The following is a 17004-nucleotide window of genomic DNA, read 5'->3' on the forward strand; positions in this document are numbered from 1 at the left end:
TCTTTGAAGTAGCAAAAAAGTCAAAACTACCTATCTATTCTCTAGCAAAGAAGTAATTTTTTAAAAATCTGTGGCTTTTTCATACAATGGAATATTGTACAGTTAAAAATGAACTCCATGTGCATGTGTAACAAGGATAAATATTAAAACATTGTTGAACAGAAAAAAACAAGTTGAAAAATTATACATACTGTATGATAGTATTTATTTAGAATTTTAAACCCACAAAACAATATTATATATTCTATAAAGATACCAACCCTATGTAAAAAAGCACAAAAGCATTCACGAGAATGACATGCACCAACTTCAGGATAGTGGTGCCTCTGGAGAGAGCGGAAGGAAGGGATAAGCTATACATTTTATTCATATGAAAGAGAAAGGGGGGTCTAAAGCAAATATGGCAAAATGTTGACATCTGATTATCTTGATGGTGGGTCATATTTGTCTGTACTTTTAATTATTTTTTATTTTTATTTTTTAAAATATATCTCTATTGATTTCAGAGAGAGGAAAGGAGAGGGGGGGAGAGAGAGAGAGAGAGAAACATCAATGATGAGAAAGTCATTGATTAAGCCCACAACCCAGGCATGTGCCCTGACTGGGAATCGAACCCTGATCGCCTGGATCCTAGGTCAACACTCAACCGCTGAGCCACGCCCGGCCAGGCTGTCTGTACTTTTTAATGTTTAATATTAATCACAATGAAAAATTTGAACTAAAGAAAGAGCCCTTTAAAAAAGGTGAGTTCCTCAGTAGAACAGAGCCTTTATCACAGGAATCGGGTGACAGAAAGCGAGTAGCAATAGATTAAGGCATTACAGAAACTAAAGGAGGCAACTATGAATAAATATGGGCAGAATACTTGAATTATGAGAAAAATAATAAGGATAGTAACTGGCCTATTTTTATGAGAAGGGAAATAAGTAGCAAGGGTAGAGAATGAGACTTTGAGTGGCCTATCTGATGGTGGCGCATCAATGTCGGTGCCATTTGTTATGGTCCAATGTGAGGGCAAGTCAGAAAGAAGAACTTTGCTTGTTCATTTGGGACATCCTCTCACCCTATCTCCTCTCCTCCATGTGATGGAAAGAGGAAACTGTGCCAGATGATGTTAGCTCATCAGCATTCTTGGCACTATTCTCTGACTGCCACAATTACACATCTGTCTCCTTGGCTGAAATTCAAGTCCTTTGGCTTTATTTGTTCATGCTATTAGCCTTAAATTGGGATTTGAGTGATAGAAAAATGGTTGAGGTTCAGGTCTGCTGCAAGAGATGATTATGGGTAAGAAGATAGCTGCTATTATAAACATTCATTGCCCCTGACCACTCAGGACCCAGCCATACTTCTACTTTCTGTGATTGCCACTTATACCATATCTTAAACTTCTCAAAGCTTCAAAGCTTCACTTGAATTATCTCAATTGACCTCATAGCAATACCATGAAATAGGCAAAGCACGTACCATTCTCATGTTACAGGTGGGGTAACAGCCACAAAGAGATTAAATGGTTTAGCCAAGGCTACAGACTCTTGTTTTTGCCCCTGTCATCTGGGCTTAGAACATTGAAACCCTCTAGGACTCATCTCTGTCTATTCCTGTATCAGTAAAGCACCAATTCCTTTAGGCTGTTGCTATAAAGTGTCTGTTTCCATTTCTTCTTCTCCACTTCCTTTTCCACCCTCCAGATTTGGATCCTCACTGTCCCCTGCCTGAATTACAGCTGGTGAGCTGACCTTCCAGATGCCACTTTTTCCTCAGTCCCTGTCCATGCAGCACTATCCTTCTAGACTAAACTTCCTTAAACATTACTTTCCTTATGTCATTTCCCTGCTCAAAAATCTGTGTGACCCTCTCTCTCCTTCTGCATTGAATGGCAGCTCCTCAGCCAGGATTTCAAAGCTCTCCTTAATCTGAGCTCACATTTTCAACTACTCAAAACAGGTGCTTTAAAAATAAAAATGGATGGATGGAGGTGGAAGAGGGCATAGACGGCATAAAAGGTGATGGAAAAAATTAAATATAATAAAAAATAAAAATGGCTACCAAGCACATGAAAGAATGTGCAAAGAAACACAAAATGACAATGATCTTCATCTATCAAATCAGCAAAGTTTTGTGTTTTGTATTTTTTAGGCGATACTGCTCAGTACTGGCAGGAGGGTGATGATAAACTAGTCTCTTATCCTCTGCTGTTGAGGTGTTCATTGGTATGATCTTTTTGGAAGGCAATGTTCTTATGAATCAAGAGCTTTTGACCTAATCTGTTTCTGGAAATCTATGCCACTTCTGGGGCTACTCCTTCTTGGTCTCTATGCTGCTTCCTCTTCCGCTAAATTCCCACTGCTCAGCCTTCAGAGTTGCTATCTTCTCTATCTGGACTCACACCCAATGAAGTTTATTTCCATCCCCATGGCTTCACATGCCTTCTGTATGTTGATTCCATAGAGCTGTCCCTAATCCCCAACCCCTGCCTGAGCTCCCAATGAAACCTCCTTTCAGATGTGTAATAGGCACATCAAACCATGTGTGAAACACAACTCTTGCTTTTCCTCCCTTGAACCTGCTCCCCCACAGGAAAGGTACCACTATTGTCCCAGGTATTCAAACCATTAATTTATTACTCCTTTTCAGGTACCACATGCTAATCCATAAGCAAACCGATTGGTTCTGCCTTCAAAAATATCCCCCAAACCACCAATTCTTACAACTTCCAACGTAGTCTCTCTAGGATAAAGCCACATATCTTTCATGGATAACTTCAGTAGCCAACTGCTCGCTCTGCTCCCACCCTGGTCCCCATACAGTCTTGTAGCCCTCCAATGGCTTTCTTCTGTGCTTAGAATAAAATCCTAAATCTTTACCATGGCTTATGGGCCTTGCCTAGCTCTCCTCTCTGCTGGTGCTTGTTCTACTCTAGTCACAGTGGTCTTTTCACTTTTCTGTAAGGTAGTTCTTGCCCTGGGGACTTTATATTTGCAATTCCCTATGCCTAAAATGCCCTTTTCCAGATCTCCAAATGGCTCACTCTTTTCGCATCTTTCAAGTATCTGCTCAAATGTCACCTCCTCAGAGAGCCTTCCTAAAACACCCTATCTGAAATAGCTTCCTCAGCCCTGGCCCGGTGTGGCTCAGCAATTGAGCCTTGACCTAGGATCCAGGAGATCAAGGTTCGATTCCTAGTCAGGGCACATGCCTGGATTGTGGGCTCGATCTTCAGCCGGGGGCGTGCAGGAGGCAACCAATCAATGACTGTCTCATCATTGATGTTTCTATCTCTCTCTCTCTCTCTCCCCCTCTCCCTTCCTCTCTCTGAAATCAATAATTCCCTAAAACTATAATTTAAGCCCTTTGTAGGCAAGGATTTATTTGCCTTGCTTCTTATTGTATCACCAGCATCTAGAATAGTATCTAATAATGGTGGGAGCTCAAAAATAGTATGTGAATGAATCAACTGTATAAAAAAAGTCCACTTAAAAGACTAAAGGAAAAATATCTGAGGGATAAGGTTGTAGGTTTGGTTGTTTTTCTTTTTTTTTACATTTTCTTTATGCTTCCCAATATTTTTCAAATTTTCTATATTGAATATGTTATAATCAGGGGGAATACAAACTATTTAAACTAACAAAATATATCCTACAGCCTGGTCAGGCCCACTTTATCACTATTCCAGAACAAGCACTCAGTGCATATTTGTTTCAGTGCCAACCCTTCCTTTCTCCCGAAACCTCTGCTAACCCTTCAAATTCCAAGGCCCACCCCTTCTATTTCTCCAAGCCGCCTCCCCTGAGTATTCCTGTCCTTATTGATCTCCCTCCCTACCCCAAACTTTGCATTTAATTGTGTATGCTATGCCACATTTATTCATTCTTATTCATTCAACATTTTTTGTTTGCTGGTATAGATGTGTGTCAGAGGGAGAAAAAAGAGAGAGAACATATATATATATGTGTGTTTGGCATGAGTTAATTTTCCTTCCTCAGCAGATACCGTATCTTAGCCTGTTCTCCACCCCCCGCTCCAGTCTCTAACACAGACTGGTGGCAGAGCAAGCACTCAATATGCACTTGGTGTTGAAGCTACTGGGTCTCAAAACTGGGGTCTGAAGATTCCTGGTGCTGGTTTCATGACACTGTGCTTGGTAGTGATGCTTAAGCTTATATTTACTCTTATTACGTGTCATGCACTTGCCATTCATTTTCCCATTATCTAGGAGGAACTGCTTTCATATTCATCTTAAGGCAGAGGAAACTGAAATCTAGAAAGGTTAAGTAACTTGCCAAAAGTGACAAAACTCGAAGCAGTAAGGCCTAGATTAAAACATAGCCTAAGCTCTCTACCACTATGCTAAATGAAACATGATTTCCCTTAACCCATGCACCACAAATGTGCTTTCAGTCCAACTGTACACTCTTGGTCAAGTTGCTTGACTCACCAAATCTCAGTTTCCAGATCAGTAAAATGGAGACCGTAATACCTTAACGATGATTCTAAACTGAAGATAGAAAGTGTCTCCTGTAATGCCCAGCACATAGCAGGCACTGAGTAAATGGTAGTTATTATTATTAGAAACGCTACCTCCCTGATATTTGTTCTTCAAAGCTTGGTATGGCAATCCCACCTCATTTCTTTCACAGAGCAAATGGCCTTGGTCAGATGCATCCCTAGAGCTGGGGGTCAGAGCCCTGCTGGGATGGTAAAGGTGCTATTAAAAAGCCTGCACCAGAGAAAATAAATAAGCAGTCTGGCCCCAGGTTGGCCCGAGCTCGGATTTCCTTGTCTGAATGCGTAATGATAGGAAGGGGGTTGTGTTACCAAAGGAGCTGTTTTTGTTTGTCATCCAGGCCCCCTAATCTAAACGTCTCTCACTTCTCAGGCATTATTTTAGGGCCGGGGAGCAGCACGCTGTTTATTGAAAGAGCCACAGAGGAGGACGAGGGCGTCTATCAGTGCAGGGCCACGAACCAGAGGGGGTCTGTGGAGAGCTCAGCCTACCTCACCGTTCAAGGTAAACAGCTGCTGCGGAAAGCAGCCAGAAACTGCTCAGACATCGATTTCCCTGTTTGTTTAACTTTTCACCTCCCCGTCTCCTGCTGCCCCTCCTGTCTGTGCCTTTCCCTGACCTCCCGCCCCCTTCCCGCTGTCCCTCTGGGAAAAGCCTGTCTGGTTCCCCTCTGCAAGCAGAAGGTGGGGACCCTGGCCGGCCACCCTTGAGAGCCATTTGAACACAGTCTCTGTGGAGAAGTAGTTCCCGGAAGAAAACCAGCTGCTGTCAGTGTGATGACATTGGCCCACAGAGAATGACAGGAGTGGCCACACCAGTGAGAAAGAAATCCAAGAAGGAAGACGATGGGTGTGTGTGTGGGGGGGGGGGGGGGGTGGACTACATAGTGGAAGTTACTCATTTTTTTCCATTTCCAATTCCCACAAGTTAGACATCTTCTAAACTTTTCATAAGCTGTTTTTTAACATGAAGTAGGCTGCAAAATATCACAAAGAAGCAACACATAATAAAAAAAACTACATAGGCTTCAGATAGTTTGTTGAGCAGCAAAATCCAAAGAGGCCTAATCCTACGCTGGGCTGTGGCCATGTGGCTTCCATTTAGAAAATAGTTTAGACCTCAATTTCAATTCTCTGATGCCAAGAATCACCTAAAACATAACAGTTACAGCATCATAAATTACTAAATTGGCACCTCTTAGATGTAACTATCTATGGCGCATTGAGGTTTTACATGAAAAGATGTAATTTGTTCAGTAGCTTATTTCCAAATGCTCCCCAGTAGATTTCAGAATATGTATGTATTTTGGGGGGAGGAACTAGGGAGAAGGCAATATACACCACTGCCTTGGTATCTTCCAGTGCTTAAAGATTGTAGCTCTGAGAATTCAGACTCCTTTAAAAAAAACTATCAACCCCCTTCTTTTACAAGGAAATTATTCTAGAGTCTCCTGAAAACTCTGAAAGTATGCTACCACCAATTCACACTTTTTCAGAAAAAGTCGATGGTAGCATCCCCACATACTTTCAGTAATGGCCTTATTTGTCTCCCAAATAATCTTTGTTTTAAAGTATCATTTCAACCTTTCTGCTTACACAGGGAGAAAACAAGTTACTAAGTGTGAATCTCTCTTTAACGCCTCCTTCAAAGGACTGTTAACATCACTTAGCAGGAACTCCAGGTATGATTCTCAGGGAGCAGCTGCTTCAGGCCAGGAAGGGACCTTCATCTGAGAGAGGGGTAGCAGCAGAGAGCAAGGAAGATTCCTAATCCTCAGTCCAGAAGGTATTTTCCCCCATATCCTCACAACCCTGCAAGATACATAAAGCAGTTCTTATAAAATCCAGAGAGAAATGAAATGACTGACCTAAATCCTGTGGCCAGGGAATGGCAGATATGCAGTGACTCACTCCAACCCACCATGTAGCTGCCCTCACTCCCCAGGTGTCTGTACCCACTTCTGTCTGAATGTGGGTGGGCAATGGCTGTGAACACAGCCTGGGAGGTCTTTTGTCCAGGCTCCTCCCCATTTCATCCAAATCCTCCTTATCCTCCAGGCCTGTGTAGATGCTCTCTACCCTGTGACATCCTCCAGGATGAACAGCTAAGTCAGATGCTCTCTTCTCATTCTCTTCTCTGCTCTCCCACAACATGGTTCCTGAGTCTTTAGTCAAACTCATTTTATTCTGCATTTTGTTATTTAGTCACTGATATGTTTTTCTTCCCTCCTGAATCATAAGCTGTATCTGACATACCTTTGTATCCCGTACCCATGCCCAGCACTTAGTAGGAAACTAATATTTATTTAGTGTCTTTATGTGCAGACACTTGATATGCTCATCCCTTTAACTTCATAGGAGTCCAAAGGAGTAAGTAGTAGTATCCTCAGTCTACAGATGGGAAGATGGAATCTCAAAGAGCTTAAATTACTTGCCCAAAGTCACACAACAGATGGGTAGTGGGGCTGAGACTTGAGCCCATGCCTTTGGAAACTCTAGGTTTCCATCCTTCCTCCATTCTTCTCATTCCTGAAGTGCCTTAGGAACTTGTCTGCAAGGCCTTAGCATAAAGTTGAGCTTTTAGACTCAGTTATCCTGTTATTTGGTTTTCTCTCCACCTGCTGTTAGATTTCCTACTCTGATTCTTTTCCCACTAATGTTATGCTTTCCTGAAAAGTCAGATGGGAATACTGCCATCACTGGTAAGTTCTGAAAGTTTCTATCAGCCTATATCATTTGCTCTTGAGGAAAGGGAAGATAATTTTCACTTGAATTGCCCAGATCAGCTGTCATTGCAGATGTTCTGATCCCTATCATCTCTTGACATCATCTCTTAGCCCCTCAAACAGACTGCTCCTCTCACCCTCCTCCAATGCACCCCCAAATCTAGTGATCTTTTTATATATTTATTTATTTTTAATATATTTTATTGATTTCGGAGAGAGGAAGGGAGAGGGAGAGAGAGAGATAGAAACATCAATGATGAGAGAGTCATTGATCAGCTGCATCCTGCACGCCCCCAACTGGGGATCGAGCCTGCAACTCAGGTATGTGCCCTGACCGGGAATCGAACCCCAATCTCCTGGATCCTAGGTCAATGCTCAACCGCTGAGCCACGCCTGGCCGGGCTAGAGCGATCTTTTTAAATAATTACTCTTATGATATGTTACTTCCCTGCTTCAAATCTTGCAGTGGCTCCTGATGCCTGTTCCCCTCGTCCAGGCACACGGGTCCTCCGCAGGCTCCTTCTCCATGCTTACCCCATGTGCTTCCTTGGCGCCCAGCACTCCAGCTGGACTGCACTACTTGTGACACAGTGAACATGCTGCGCTCTTCCTAGTCTTCTGCCTTTACACGTTGTTTCCCTCTTGTCTGAACAGGCCTCCTTCCATCAGTTCTCCCCCTGGACAATCCCACTCATCCTTTAAAATTCACTTTCTCTACACCTGACTACCGGTCACACCTTCATCTGCCCTCTGTGCTCCCGGGGCACTTGGCATGGACCTTTAATGCAACACTTATCATTGCCTATCGCTCACTTTTCTATCCCAGAGCACTCGATAAATGTTCGTTGGATTCATCTATTTAAAAAACCCCCACTGAATATCTGATAAAAGAAATACAACAGTATATTGTTTAGGGCAATAGAGACAAGCCGAATTCAATGTGTTGTTAACTCAATGACTTATTTATTTGCCCAGGATTATGCAGGATATGGAAGGGTAAGCCACAATCAACTAACCTCAGTGGCTTTTGAAGGCCTAGTTGAAAGGAGAGTAAGGTGCACATGAAACATTTAGAACCAGGTTAATAAACATTTTGAGTGCCTCCTAAGAGTCAAGTAGAAACACGATTTGTATAAAACAGACTATAAAATGCTGCTAATAAGGGCTAAAGAAGTTCACAGAGGCAAAAAGGATATGGTGACTTGATGTCTAGAGGAGGTGTTGGAGGGTGCTGGACCGGCAAGGTGGATGAGGCAGAAGACGACAGCAAGTTATGAGCAACTTTGGGTCTTCTACATCCGTATCTTCTTTGGCAATAATGAATTCTAAATAATTCTAAATATTTCCTATTGTTTTGTCCATTGAATTTCGTGAGGAATTTGTACTTTTGATTCATTACCTCTTTTCCCTCATGTGGCATTACTTTTTAATATCACTTAGAGAAATAGTCTAGTTTGCAATATGGCTACAGACACTGTATATATACATCTCCTTCTTTTTACTGGTTATTGCCCCCAGTGGCCATGCTTTTTGAGTTCTTGTGTCTGCTTTGCAGTTTTTCTGCCTTCTCCCTTGCTCCCTTTTGTAATTTTTTTTTTCTGCTTTAAGAGTGATGGCTGTTCCCAAACTCTCTGTTTAAAAACTGTGGTTAGCTGAGAAAAGAGATTACCTGATCTGCAATCATCAAACCACACATGAAACATTGTACCCATCTCTAAGAGAAGCATAAATAAATGAAACCATAGTCCTAATAGGGTAATAGTAAAACAGTGCGAGGAAATGAGGATGTTTAGTCTAAAAAGGAGACAACTTGGGCTGACATGATTGTTTTCTTCAAGTATTTGAGGAGCTTTCAGACTCAGGAGACCTTTGACTCCTTCTTTGACACACCAGAAAACAGAACCAAGGAAGGGAGATGGTGGTGAAATTTTAAGGAGGCAGGTTTCAGCTCCACTTACGGATATCTGTGATTTTTGAGTAGGAAAATTTTTGAAAGTTGATATTATGTGGATCTTATGAGTTAGACGCAATCTTGAATGAAAGTACTTTGGGCTTACTGAATAAAAATTTGATCCTTGGATGTTGTTCAGAACAGCTGAATGCAGTATACCTGCTTAGTAATTTTATCACTGAAATTAGATTCCTGCCCTAGTCTAAAGCATTATTCTTCTCACTCTGGTGGCTGTGAAACATTCCCTGGCTTTAGATTGACTTCTAAATATATGCAAATAGACCCTTCCCACTGACCTATCTTGTCAGGTTGAGTTTAGGAAGTGAAACCAGGCGAGTAAGTTGTGTCTGTGGCTATGTTTAACAAATTTAAAGAGGTTCATGCATTAGCCAGGAAGGAAACTGTCTGCTCTTTTTATTTCCTTTGAAAAAGGATTCTTATACTCATAGATAAAACAATGTGTTATTTTTGTATCTGAAAAGGATGAGTGGACTGTGGAGTCAAAGTGGCTTCTTTAAATAATCATGGGTCTTGTTTGGTTTGGACTGCCCGCAAGCAAGCACATGTGAAGCTCTCAAAGGGGGCATTCTAATATTAAAACAATAACAACAAAACTGTTACTAACCACAATAATTTCTGAAATTAACAGCATTCAATAGCCCATGGAACTCAATGGGACAGTTACAATGAAAGTGTGGCACATTTTTATCCAGGGACTTAAGATAAACTATATTTTATAATTATTATTGGAAGTAATAATCATGATATGTATAAAAACATTGAAATGGTATTTCAATAGCATTTATAATTACATAGGAGAAAACAACTTGAAGAATAACGCTGCCATTTTAAACATATTTTTGAGAATGACTGATGATATAAAAATCATGGCAAGCACAGAACGACTGCCTCAGGGTCCTGCAGTCTCAATACTTGAAATGATATTAAAGGTATGATTTGCAAATTTTGCACCACAATAATTGTATATTAACACATTTCAAGAAAAGACTCATACAGCAGGAAGTACACACTATGTTTAATAAAATTCCAAGAGTAAAGAATAGGAAAGATCACAACAAGATTGTCTTGGCTATCCAGCCACTCCTTATCACCCTTAGCCAGCTTTCAGTTTTCATTTCTCCTCTGATCCCTCCCTGACGGCCCTCCACTTCAGCTTGTCTCTTCCTGAGTCCTGCCCCCAAATTCACTCCCATGGTCTCCTGGCACTAGGAAGGATGTGGTAAACTAATTCACATGATGATGTTGGTGACTGATGTTACACCTCTCATGGATGTAGGCAATTCAAAAGGGTTTCCCAAGAAGAGAACAGTGGTCAAAACAGAGAGCTGAATTGGCTGCCCACTAATTTTACACAGGAGGGCTGGGGTACGGGATATGGCTGCCTTTGGACTGCAAATCTACAATGACATAAAGCTGGCCTTGATCAAGAATTCAAAAGATGGTGATGGAGTTAATTCAGTTATAATATCTCATGCTCATTGAACATGCAGTGAACTTTTTAAAGCACATAACGTGCATTAACCTCCTTAACTTTTGCAATAATCTAATGAGGATTTTTTCCTATTTACAAGTGAGAATCTGAGGTTCAGAGGGGTTTAGGACTCTGTCCAGAATTACTAAGCTAGGAGACAGGAGAGCTGAGAACTGGATCCACGTTTAACCAGTCTGCACTGTTGCCTCTCAGCTCCGAGGCAGCAGAGCCTGGTGGGGAGAAGACCCACTCTAAAGCAAGGTGCATCACTTCTTATGAGCTGTGTAACCTTGGGCAAATTAGTTGCCTTCCTGGTGCTTCAGTTTGCTCATCTACAAAGTGGATGTTAATAATGGTAATCCAACCATATAGGGTTGTTATAAGGATCAGCATATTTAAAACAGTATCTGGCATATAATAGAAATTTTAAAAATATTAGTTAACATCATTATTTGTTAATATGATAAACCAAATCCCACTGCAACAAAACATTCTGTATTATCGTTTTCTTAGTCACCCAAATGGTATTCCAAACCACAAAATTCCTATATGACCTAAGGATTTAACTTGCTGCACTAAAAGTGTGCTATAGAACTGATGACACTTACAAGCAATTTTAAATATCCTTACCTAAAATTACTCTTGAAAACGTACTTCAAATTTAATTCTAATACCGTACTTTCATACATTACTGTCATTAAGAGGGGTTCCAAATTGGTGTACATAGATTCCTAAAAAGCTTCACAAATAGTAGAAGGTCAATTTTAATATTGCAATAAGCCTTAGAAAAATTACACCAATTTGGAACCACACATCACATGCGAGTCATGTCCCTGAGACCCTGTGCTAGTTCCTAGTCATGTCAAATTCCACCCACATTTCTGCTGGCCTTCTTTCCCCTGCCATGTGCAGCTGGGCTATTTCATGCACTGAACTCATCAGCTGTCACCAGCAAGTTGAAGCTGGGTCTAGTCAGGCCAGTGTGTGGATGTTTGACCTCTGAGAAAACATCTAAGAGCTGTATAGGAAAAGATGTTGCTGACATAATTCAGTCTACCCAGCCTAAGGTCATCCTGATGGTTACTTTCCAAATAAAGACAGAGACCAAGCTATAAAATGAAGTAGAGATAGAGCACGGATACTACATTACATATTGTATAATTCTTATTTTGTATTCACTAAGCAGGAATGCATTAAATAGATCTTTCTTTTCTAATAAATGTTCATCTTGAAGATGATTTTCATGAGTTGATTCTTTAAATCTGTAGTGCACACAAACACATGAGGAATTTTGCCTGAGTAAGGACTGTGGAATTACTTTGGGGGTCAACTTCCTGCCCCTTGGAATGCAGTGGGAACATTCCCACAATGTGAGGGGGCCTCTCCCAGGGCACTCATGCAGGAGGCATCTGCAGAGGTTTTATGCAGACATGCCTCCTCTCAAGATGCTATCAGCATCTCCAACAGCCAAAGTGCACTGTGCCCTCAGCAGGTCCCAATCAGATTCCACAAAACTTATTTGCAGCATAAGCAATGTGTGTATGTGTGTGTGTGTGTGTGTGTACACAGCAAGGCAACATCAGACCTCTCACTGTGGGGACTGAAATCTAAACTTATATTAACTTGAGCTTACAGTCTTCCCATGGAGACGATGCATACTGAGAACAATATGATCATACTTTGAAACTTCTTCAAGGAGGTTGTTCTCAATTTCATTCGGTTCAGGGAAACAAACCACAAGCTGACAAAGCAGCAAATGAAGCCAAATTCATTCATTCACTCAACCAATATTTGCAGGATGCCTATTGTGTGCCAGGTACTCTTCTTCTAAACACCAGAGAGGTAGCAGTGAACCAGAAAACCACACTCCTACAGTCTGCTGCTTCACTCTGAACTCTGAACATACTTTTCAGTTCAGATTTGAACACCAGACTGTGAGCTCCAGACCACACCCTTTCATTTACCATTATACACCAGCACCTAGAACAGAACCTGGGACATAGGTGGTGTGCCTATATTTATTGGATTAACACACATGAATAGGAATTTGACCCTGAATGCTTTAAAAGCTACACGATTAAAAAATAAATAAAAAATAAAAATAAATAAAAACTACACGAAACTCTTTGGAGACAAAGCATAATTTATCCACTATTTCGCCCAATCTGATGAGTGGGGATATGGCCTCAGCCTCCAGGAAGCTTACATTCTGGTAGAGAAACAGCAAAGGCCATAGCATAGAGGTGCAGAAGGGCTGAATATCTAAGAAACTACAAGTATTTTGATGTGACTGTAACAAGTGGGAGGATAGCAGGAGATGAAGCTGAAGAGATAGAAAAGGCATATAAGATCTAATGATTTTTTTATCCTGACAGTGATGAGGTGGGGGGCGAAGAGAAGGGTGGCAAAGATGGAACATAGACAGAGGAGCAATAGGATTAAATTTGTGATTTGAGCAGATCACTCTGGCTACAGAATAGAGGAGAGGCTGGAGGGAGTCAAGGTTGGTTAGGAAGCTAATACAGATGGCCAGGTGAGAACTGATGAGGCCTTGATTTAGGCAATGATTATGAGGAAGGATGGGGTGGTAATTTCATGAGCCATGAAAGTGTTATAGGAAGCCCAGTTGTTATGGAAGTGGAGTTCTTGGGGTGCCACAAGGAAAAGAATTTTCTGAGATCCCCATGGGAGGATGGGGTTTGGGGAAAGCTTTATTGAGAATGTAAAATTAAGGGGGGTCCCCTCCAAGGTCCCATCTCTGTCTGTCTAGCCATGGAAGAAGTCCAACGGTGTCTCCAGCAGGGCCAGAATTAAGCCCACTGTCTATAGTTTCTGCTCCATATTAAAGTACAGTCCAGTCCAGCATCTGGCTAGCTTAGCTTGTGTTCCCAGCTGTGGTTCATTGTGTGTAGGGTCCACATGGAGAGAATAGGCAAGCACACAGGCAAGTGCAGGTCACGGAGCAAGAGAGAAGGGGAGCAAGAGAGAACTCTCTGCCTGGGGATTTTTAACAAGGAGGTTCTTCAAACCAGCCAGTTAACTCTCCAAGATTTCCTATGCTTCTGATGGAGTCCACCCCCTCACCAATCCATTGTTCCCCAGGCTACAGTTACAGGCAAAAACCTCCCCTGTGCCACCATGACTTCTACTGTGCATGTGCCTATCTCCCCCCAAAGCCCCCAACAATCCAGTACTGGAGGGGGGAACGGCGGAGTGTTAATCCCCTTGGAAGGACAGTGCTGTAGTTCCCTGGGTTGTGAAGCTGTGGCTTCCTGGTGAAACAAACAGGCTTATGCTTCCCAGCTGAATATGCTCAACAATGCCTGACTCTCCCTTTGATCTCTTCCTTTATTGATATTAACTAACTAATTACAACAATAACAGCTAGTTATTGGCTAGACCTTGTGATGGACTGTAAAGAGAGAAAGTGCCAGTTTCCCCTCTAAACTAAAAGATACGCTAGAGGGACGCTGTCCTACAGGAAGTATATGTACTTGGTGGCTGAATGGATAAGAGAGGAGGTGCGGCTCAGGTTTCTAGCTTGTGTATTTGCCATTATCCAGGGCAGAGAACTTTCACACAGATGCTCAGATGCTCTGTGGTCTGGTCCTGTCCTTGATCTTGCATTATACTGCCTTCCACCCCCTATCACTTCCCAATTCTGGGTCTTAACTCATACTGTTCCCTCTGCCTTATAATGCCCTCTCCTGTCTTCATCTCTTTAGGTAAAATCAATTTCAAATGTCGCCTCTTCAAAAAAGTGTTAGATTCCCTCAACCTCAGATACTCTTTTTATCTAATTTCTTTGTATTTGCCTTAAGTCTGTTGTTTGGTTTGTGAATGCCTGGAGAGGGACAACTTTCCCTCATTCATCTTCCTATCTCCTCCAGCCTGGACCCTTGCCTGTGGTAGGACTCAATACATCTTTGTTGAATTGAAACAAAGAACCAATAAGATTACATACACATCTATGAAATGGGGATACTATTGCCACCTACTTCCTAGGGTGGTTATGAGGGCTTGGCACATAAGTGCTCAATAAATTATACCATCCACACCATCATTTCTGAAAAGAGCAAGTTTCACTTATTCTTGGCCTAACCTAATACTAAGCCTCTGTCACCTTTTAATGACATTAAGGGACAAGGGCATTGCTTTAGAAAGTCCTTGGAAACTGTCCACTGGAGTCAGTAAGTAGTGAACCACTATTCTGGCCCACTGGGGCATTACTTTACAAATCCCAGAGTTTCCTCTCTGGAGGTTTCTCTTGAATACTTTGGGTTTTTTCTTTTTGGTCATGGGGGAACAGTGCTCAGCTTTTCATCTCTGTGATTCTGGGAAATGAGGTGATTGGGAAGAATCCCACTCCAGCAGTTGCCTCTTCTCACCTCATCCCCTGCAGGCTGACTGCTGAAAAGGTCAGAAATAGAGCCTAAGACGTGGGAGCATGATGTGGGTGATTTGGCCTGGCTGTTCCTCAAGGAGTGAGCAGGCAATTGTGACAGTCCTTGAGTTTTATTTTTATTTTTAAAATCTACTTTGAAGAATTTTGTGAGTCCCAAAGGAGCCCTTTTATGTAATTTTCTTCTTTTTCTTTAGAATTTCCTCTAAAACCCATTAGGGAGATTTAACATAGTCCAGAATTAGCACTTTAATGGGCTTTTGTTCCTGCCGTAATTTTTTCCCATTTTTAATTTCTCCTCTGATTTTTAATTAGCTATTTCTGGGATTATGAAGTTTGCAAACTCAACAGCAAAATTTCTGGAAAGACTTTGAATTGATGTGTGAGTTTATTATGTAATATCGTGGCCCTGCCTGAATCTGAAGGAAAGGGAAGATCTGTCCCAGACACTAATTCTTGTGCCCACAGATTGCTTTTGCCATGATGAACATTTAGGAGCACGGGACCTCTTTCATAAAATCACAAAGACCCTGAGTTTGAGAGCTGTTGTTTAGCACCATCTTGGTGTTTTTGTCTTTCCAGGAACCTCTGACAAGTCAAATCTGGAGCTGATCACTCTGACGTGCACCTGTGTGGCTGCAACCCTCTTCTGGCTCCTATTAACTCTCTTTATCCGAAAACTGAAAAGGGTAAGAACATTTCAGATAAATTCTGTGCTCCTTTTTACATACTATTCTAAAATGCTCACCTGATATCTGAACCAGGCATTAAACAAATGTTAGACCCTCTTCTTCCCCTTACCTCTGGTTCCTACCTCTGACCTGGTGAACACTGGAAAATGAATCACTAGAGTGTCTCTCCATCATAAAGTGGGGTATTCAAAAGAAAAGCTAGAGCAATGGACAGATGAATATTTCCCAGGAACAGAGAGGATATTTTTGATATAAAAATATGTAATAAAGTCTTTAAATTCAACATGAGACCTATGAAGCCTTATTCTCTGCTAAGAAACAAAAAGAAAAAAGAAAAAGAAAGGCCCATCTCTGACTCTCTCACAAAGACATGCAATGCTTTGCCCAACTCACTAAGCCCATGATCAGATTCAGTTCTTTAGCGGGGTTCAGGCTGGAATTCAGGACATCAGGTTTCTATAATTCTGCCTATAGCATGACTTGCTTCTTTGAAGTTTAATGGGGAAAGAGCCAACACTCATTCATTCATTTATGCCTCAAATATTTACTGTGTGCCTGCTCTATGCAGAGTGCCAAGCCAGTGGAGAGCAAATCTGCTGTGTGCAGTCTAGGGCCTTAATCAAGTACACAGACAAATACCAAGTATAACTATAGTGAGTTGACTAAAAAATGCATAAGAGGGGTGGTCAGGCAAAGAAGGAGGGGAAAGAGTTGCAGGCAGAGAGGAGCATGTATGAGGCTGGGGCAAGGCAGAGGGACACCATGACAATGAGTGGCTGACAGAAGGCCAGTGTGGTCACAGTGGGGGAAACAAGGCATGAAGTGCAGCAGGAGAGGAGAGGAAAGGCTGCGATGCCTGACCAGGCAGGGCTTTAGGCTATAGGAAGGAATTTAGTCTGTCTTCTAGAAGCAACAGGAAGTCTTGGGACAGGGAGAAGGGATGTGGAGCAAAGGTAGGCAATTATAAGTGTGAGAAATTTGTGTTTGCAAAGATTATTTTGGCTGCTGCGAGGAGAATGGGCCAGGCGGCACCTAGCAGAAGACTTGACAGTAGTCCAAGGTAGAAATGATGATAGCTCAGTCTAAATGATCAGAGCCAAGAGATATTTAGGAGGCAAAATCAAGAAAAATTGAGAAATGTGCCAAAGAAGCCCACTCAGTGTCTAGAAATTTTTTAGCCCTTATTAATGTACCACGCCTGCAGGAAGCTCTTTCTGTAGCATCTCAGTTAATCC

The 17004-nt window shown here is 41.8% G+C and overlaps 1 protein-coding gene across 1 annotated transcript in view; it reads left to right on the plus strand.

Moving 5' to 3' along the window:
• Positions 1-17004, plus strand: part of FLT1 (fms related receptor tyrosine kinase 1) — a 178788-nt gene that overhangs the window by 124257 nt on the left and 37527 nt on the right. The window contains exons 15-16 of the mRNA XM_016209446.2: positions 4880-5011; positions 15660-15766. Coding sequence (XP_016064932.2) covers positions 4880-5011; positions 15660-15766 — 239 coding nt within the window. The remainder of the gene's footprint in view (positions 1-4879; positions 5012-15659; positions 15767-17004) is intronic.

Source organism: Miniopterus natalensis, chromosome 2, assembly GCF_054644295.1.
Source record: "Miniopterus natalensis isolate mMinNat1 chromosome 2, mMinNat1.hap1, whole genome shotgun sequence".
Classification (NCBI taxonomy): Eukaryota; Metazoa; Chordata; class Mammalia; order Chiroptera; family Miniopteridae; genus Miniopterus; species Miniopterus natalensis.